The 6,884-nt window shown below is 55.8% G+C and overlaps 1 protein-coding gene across 1 annotated transcript in view; it reads left to right on the top strand.

Moving 5' to 3' along the window:
* AR (androgen receptor) overlaps positions 1-6,884 on the top strand; it is a 156,958-nt gene that overhangs the window by 148,905 nt on the left and 1,169 nt on the right. The window contains 2 exon segments of the mRNA XM_011371467.1: positions 3,126-3,270; positions 5,862-5,992. Coding sequence (XP_011369769.1) covers positions 3,126-3,270; positions 5,862-5,992 — 276 coding nt within the window.

Below are 6,884 nucleotides of genomic sequence, written 5' to 3'. Positions count from 1 at the left end.
GAATCTCAGGCCTCTGGGGAGCACGGTTTGGAAACCAATAAAGCACAGGCTCTTTCGGTGTTCTCCAGATCCCCAAATCTGGTGAATCAAAGAATCTTTTGAAGCACCGGCAACCAGTAGAGTCAAAGTTTCTAGTGAACGGAGCAGTTTCACGTGTATGACCTGCTTTGAGCCTCATAAAACCCTATAAAGTAGGGTTTCTTCCCCCGTCCTAGAGATAAACGACACTGAACCTTTGAGAAGCGGCATGCTCAGCCCGCAGGCCCACGTCAGAGGAGCAGGGCCGGCCCTCGTGGCCAGGTTCCCCTCTGATTTCAGATCCCTGCCCCATCACACTCCACCCGTGGTCCGTGCAGGACTCCTGGGGCTCCGCAGCGCTGGGCTCACGGGGAAAGGCCAAGGCCTCATCCAAGGCCACTTGGATCATGATGCGAGCTAGCTGCCTCTGAGGACATTGCATAATAGTCGTCAAGCCCATTTTCTCGTTTCAACTCATAAGGCCCAGCCACAGCCACCAGCCCATCCCTAACACCTTCCCGGAGGCTGCCTCGCCAGTCACATTACTGGGAAGGAAGCCCAAGGCCTCGCTGTGTATGCACTGTGCCAAAACAGGGTTCACACGGGGAGGGAACCAGGAAAAAGGAGCAGAAAGTTGTTTGAATTCTAATCGCCCGCTCAGCTGGACGTCTCGTAACAGAGATTCCGCTGCATCTTTCCAGCCGTTTGCCAAACACCTAGATTGCCCCACGGTGCAGGGTGCAGAGCCTTGTCGTCTATATCATTGCACTTAACCCTCACGACGACCCCATGAGTCATACGGACTAGAATTTCCATTTCCGATGACAAGGCTCAGAACGGTTGCCTGACTTAACAAACGGAGCCAGAACGTGGCTTCACACATCCTGATTTCTAACTTGGTGGCCGAACGGTCACCCGGTGCGGATCCTTTTGACAGAAATCGTACGACTGGGAGGTCGCTGGCTTTCCTCAGCCCAATGCCTTGCACGGACGAGTCTGCAGGCCGATAGCGATTCACCCAAGGAGATAACCTCTGAGCCGAAGTCACTTAAAAGAGGAGTTTCCAAAAAGCCAATTACCATGTTCATAAGAACTGCTGTTTATATGATCTGCAATCACCTACTAGGTCAACTTATTCGCTCATTTAACAGATTGAGTTCCTGTCCTGTGCGAGGCACGACACTACGCACCCATACAGATACGTTCTGTCGTAAACCTTGTGCGATGCTGAGGATGTATGTAAATTGCCTAGTATAGCACCTTAAAGTCATAAGCTCTAAAACAACTTCCTGTTCTCTTGTTTCTATTTTTCCCTCCCCGTGTATGTTAAAATGGTAACTGTTAATCGAGGGTGGGCAAGTAGATGTGTATACACGGTATGTTACAAGCAGACGTACGCGCTGCGGACGCTTAGCTGTCCGTGAGTTGCATGCACACGTGCTTCTGTTTCCTCCTTTGTGAATCGTTGTCGGCATCGAGCACCTAACACGGGAGGTGCCCGGTACGTGGCGGGTCGTTAGAGTGAGGCTTCAGTGCTCGGCCACCACTTCCACTGAAATCAGTTGCGGCCGCCGCCAGACCCGCATCGAAGCCCCCGCATGAGTGCGGACGATGGGCCGCCTTCGGGGACGCAGGCCACGCGGGCAGCGGCGCAGCGAACACTCCCTGGCTGCCCTTCGCCTCCCACACCAGAGATTCCGGTCATCAGCTCCCAGGCCCTCGCCCCAAGAGGTCCTTGGGCGTGTCATGCTTGGCCCCTGCACTTTGTCCCCTACTGGAAAGAGTCGGTCCCAGGCTTATTCAGTCCTAGCGCTTCGGGCGGGAGACCCTATGGGGTCTGAGGCTCTGGCTAGTCCGTCAGCATGTCACTAGAGCGACGACGGGAGGCACAGGCCTGGGAGCTGAGACCACAACCACGGTGGTGACACGGGGGTTTCTACAGTCCCTGGTAGGCTTAGGGTATGCGAAAAGAAGGAAGGGGGCTGTGCGGGTGGCCGCGGACCCGCTGGGCAGGACAGTGTCTAGACAGTGCGGACTTTAGGCCTGAGCATGTGGTTGATGGCTTTGGCCATTCTCGAGCAGCGTCCTTCCGCCGTAAAGTGGGAAACACTGGAGAAGAGAATCGGAACGTCTGCACGCTAGTCCAGCGAGGGCACAGAGAGACCTATGAACTCGGGGACGTCAGTTAACTTCTCTGGCCCTCAGGTTCCTTGTGGGTAAAATAAGTGTCCCATTGCCTACTCTCTAGGCTTCTTATTAGGGTCAGGCGAGGTCAAGAGGAAGGTGAGCAGCTTCGTCTGGATTCGTGGAAGCATTCCTAGTGAGGGATAGCGAGGCACAATTGCGGCTGATTCTGTACCTGTTGGGGAGAAGAGACATGGGATGCTGGGGGCGGGGAGGGATGAGCTCTGAGGCGATGCTCTAGAAACCTCTAGAACACAGCTGTATCCCTCCTGAGTCCGTGACATCTGGGATACACTTCTCCGAGCTTACGGGAAATAGTTTGGAAATCATCCCATTTTATAAAAAGGGGAAAAAAAAAGCTGCGAGTCCTTAGTCCATTGAATTACTATTTCTCATCTCCCTACTCAGATACTTGCACTGTGCCGTGCGCTAGGGAGGAAAAGAGCATTTCACCTTATGCCGGTGCGTAATAACGCCCCGTTGCCGGGGTCGTTAGAAGGGACAAATACGGTAATAGCTGGAAAAGAGCTCTGCGACGTGAAAGGCGCCATTGCTGTGGGAGCGATGGTCACTGCGCTGCATCCGCGGAAAGGCCGTGTGCCTTAGGGACTTGGTCTGCCGGTGACTGACTACCTTACGATCTCGGGCAGGTTCCTCAGCCTTTCTGTGACTTACTCTGACTCGCGGAACGGGAATGATCATAGGACATACATTCACCTCCGTTGTCATCCCATTTGAGCAACTCAGTGAGGTCGGGACGCAGGGAACATCATCTCCACCACGTGCTTTGTTCTCCCCCTGATCCCCAGCACCCAGGCTTCCCGGGGCCACCCGGAGGCCAGAGGGACGCAGCCCAGCGGAGGCCCGCACACCACCCAGCGCGTCATCGCCCAGTCCGACCCCTTTCTCTTCCCTGTCCGCAGGCTTCCGCAACTTGCACGTGGATGACCAGATGGCAGTCATTCAGTACTCCTGGATGGGCCTGATGGTGTTCGCCATGGGCTGGCGGTCCTTCACCAATGTCAACTCCAGGATGCTCTACTTCGCCCCTGACCTGGTTTTCAATGAGTAAGTGCTCATGGGCCCAGAACTCACAGAAACGTAGCGTCCTGGCCACACGTGCGTGGTGCTGATGATGGTGACAGCAGCGGTGAACCTATTCGACCCCTAGGTGGCCGACTGGTGGGCGGTGACAAAGGTTGGGCCCAAGCCCGATATTTGGACCTTAGATAGGCTTATTAGATAGATAAGCTTTGTCTTATCTAAGAGCCCATAATTAACGTCCCTCCCTTTCACACCGTGCGGGCACGTGGGGCCTGGGCATAGAGACGTTGTGACGGCTCAAGTTCCTGTGGTCCCTTTGCTACACCAAGGGCTCCTGCCAGTCACCATTTGTTGAGCATGACTTGCACTAGACACTTTCTAAACCCTTTCTCCTTGAGCCCTCATGATAACCTGATTTCCCCTTCGAATCGTCTTTTTTAACGGATGAGGAAAATGAGCTTCAACAAAGATAAAGCGACTCGCCCAAGATCACACAGCCAGTACGTGTCGGTGACGGAATTCACAGTACGTCTGCAACTCCCAGCTCTTCCGCCACCTCCTGGCGCTTAGTGCTGGGAGCGGCAGCTCCGCCAGTGTGTGGCCAGCTGCCTTTGGCCCAGCCGCCTCCCTGCCACGGGCTGTGTTTACCCTTCATGAATTTGGCCAAGGGTTCAGATTTTGAAATCAGACTTCTCTCAACTAAAATCTGTTCTGTTATTTCCCACGTCGTCATCTTTGGGCAAGACCCTTAATTTCCATGACCCTCAGTTTCCTCATCTGTTAATAAAATAGAACTTCCTTAAAGGATTTGTTGACTAAAGTGGGAGCTAAGCACTGTGAAATGTCTGGCCCGTAACGGGCAGCAAATGGAAGAGAAGTCCCTTTCCGACCCCCTCTGTCCCTCGTAGCGGTAATCTTCTCTGTATCTGCTGTCGCGGTCCCCGGATGGCATTATGAATGGAGCTGGCCAAAACATCTTCCCGAGGACCTCGAGCCAGCCTCAGCCCAGAGAATGCCTTCACTCAGGGCAGGAATCGACTTTGTCTGCCCCCTGGCCCCCTAACCAAGAAGAACCTTAAAATAAATTCTCCAGGCCGGTAGTTTCAGTGCGACAGGGCCATGCGGGGGAAAATAAGTGTCCCCAGCTGCCCTCTCCCAGCCGGCCAGCCCCGATAGCCAGGAGCTAAGAATAACCGTCAGGCTTTTGGCACAACCTGCTTTGTGGCTTCCAGATCTCCCAAGCTGCCATCTTCTGGGGCAGGCCTTAAAAACACCCCTTCCTGTTCCTGTCACCCGCACCTCCGGTGATGGGGTCACCTCCCTGGGCACCTGCAGCATCCTCCCCACCCGGAACCCCAAGACCTTTGAACGGAACAGCGAGGTCGCTTTCCGCCAGGAAGCCGGTGGCGGCCGATTCTGTAACCGTCGCTTCCTTCGCTGCCTCCCTCAGGGTCTCTAGAGACATCGCGAGCAGCGTTTCTCGACGGGGATGCCGTCGACATTTTCAGAGGAATCATTTTTCAGTGTGTAGGGACATTCCTGTTGGACTCTGTTTTGATGTCCCCGGTGCCTGCCCACTGAGTGCCACGTGGGGTTCCGGTCCCCGAGACATTTGCAGCTCCCAGGAGGAGGGCAGGGCTTGCCCACTTAAAAGCAGCCAATGGATGCCAGCCTCCTCAGGGTCTCAGGCTTCTTTCCTCCTCCCGTCCCTGCGGAGAACACGTAGACCCTGGCCGCATGACCGGGTGAGCCGTCTGTTGCGTGGCGCAGGCCATCACAAGGGCACCTTCCCCCCCGCGCTCGGAGCGCCCCAGTTCCCCTCACCTCTGACCCACTCGCCTCTCCCCACCTGCCTCCGCCCTGTACCTTCTCTCAGCAGCTTGCCCTGGCCTGTCACGGAATAGAGAGGTTGCTTTCCCCCATGAATCTGTCTGAGCCTTGGCCACTTAGCTACATAATTTCCAGGTGATAACGTGATGATCCGTTCACAAGTCACTGTAATGAAAGCAGGTCACGCGTGCTTCTAACTCCCCAGCTGTGAGGCAGTCGGCTCTCCTCAGCAAGGGACGTGTAGCTTGGGCATAAAGAGACACTTCCCGGATGATCGGATAAGCATCGGAGCTCACTTCGAAGTGACAACGGGGAAGCTCCTCCCCTGGGAGTCTTTAAAGAAATATTTAAATTTCTCATATGGAAGATGGCATTCAAGGCAACAGGCAGAGGGAAGTGGCAGTCCCTCGGGAGTGGATCTCAAAGGCCTGTCAACCAGAAGGCCTCCAGGTCGGGGTGGCAGGAAGGCAAGTTCTGGCTCCGGCTGTAGCGGGATGTTAGAGCTGCTCAGGGAGGCCGTGCACCGGTCCCATTGTGTCCATGGGCTTAGGCCTTCCTGTCCCTTTCTCAGAGAAGAGGGGCACGGGGACCTGCATGCTGGCCAGGGGAGATGAGGCATCATCAGGATGTCAGCATTTTGGAAAAATAATAATCTTGTTCCTTGTCCCTGACGTGCCACCAAGAGAAACAGCAAGCTCTTGCCGAGCCTGTTGGGGGGGGGGCGGGCGGAACCAGAGGCAGCTCAGAAGCGCCTCACGCCTCTCCCTCCTTCCGTGTGTCCCCAGGTACCGCATGCACAAGTCCCGGATGTACAGCCAGTGCGTCCGAATGAGGCACCTCTCTCAAGAGTTCGGGTGGCTGCAGATCACGCCGCAGGAGTTCCTGTGCATGAAGGCGCTGCTGCTGTTCAGCATCAGTGAGTGCGGGCTGGGCGCCCCGGGGCTCGTGGGGAGCCGCCTCTCCCCTGGGGGTCATCAGCAGGTAGAAGCGGGCTCCCGACATGCTCCCCCACCTTTCTGTCCCTCTCCTTGACCTTCACTTTTTCCTAACGCGATGTTCATGGCTAGAGACCAGTTTCCTTGCTAAAGGCCACCTCCGTGAGGTTCCCACCCACGTCCCAGTCTCTCGGTGGCCGGTGGCCAGTAGGGGGCAGGTCTCAGGACTTTCGAAGGCTACTACCGTGGAAAGCGGCAGGGACCATACGTTTCCTGTAGGGCACAGGGGACTGCCTCTCTGGAGGAGCTTCCTCTCCTGCCAGCAGGAGGAAGCCGAGAAGCAGCTCAGACGGGGTCCCCTTGGCAGCCGAGGAACCGTTCTTCAATGTCCCCTGTAAGCACAGTGCTGCCTCGGCCTCCGGGCGTGAAAGGCAAGGCGGACCGTCATACTCAGAGCCGTGCGTTTTGTCCAAATCAGCTGCACTGTGCAGAGCCCGAAACCACACAGAGGCCCTAAGGGATGTGTGCGTGAGGAGACGAGAGAAAGGCTCGGCCAGTGTTACTTACTCGGCGCCCTTCAAATCTGGGCCGGCCAGCCTTCCCCGCAGAGACGCTTAACCGCAGGGAACCAGCTCCACCCTCCCTCCCTGTGGACTGGGGGTCAAGGTCGTGGTCAGAAATGGTGGTGCTTTGTCTAATGCGCCTTCGCGGGCTGCCTCCCTTCCCCGTTCTGTCTTCACCCGCATCAGTTCCAGTGGATGGGCTGAAAAATCAAAAGTTCTTTGATGAACTTCGAATGAACTACATCAAGGAACTCGACCGCATCATCGCGTGCAAGAGAAAAAACCCCACGTCCTGCTCGAGGCGCTTCTA

This window comes from Pteropus vampyrus, unplaced genomic scaffold (assembly GCF_000151845.1).
Source record: "Pteropus vampyrus isolate Shadow unplaced genomic scaffold, Pvam_2.0 Scaffold191, whole genome shotgun sequence".
Lineage (NCBI taxonomy): Eukaryota > Metazoa > Chordata > Mammalia > Chiroptera > Pteropodidae > Pteropus > Pteropus vampyrus.
The sequence above is the reverse complement of the archived record's forward strand: the minus strand, read 5'-3'. Positions and strand labels throughout refer to the sequence as shown.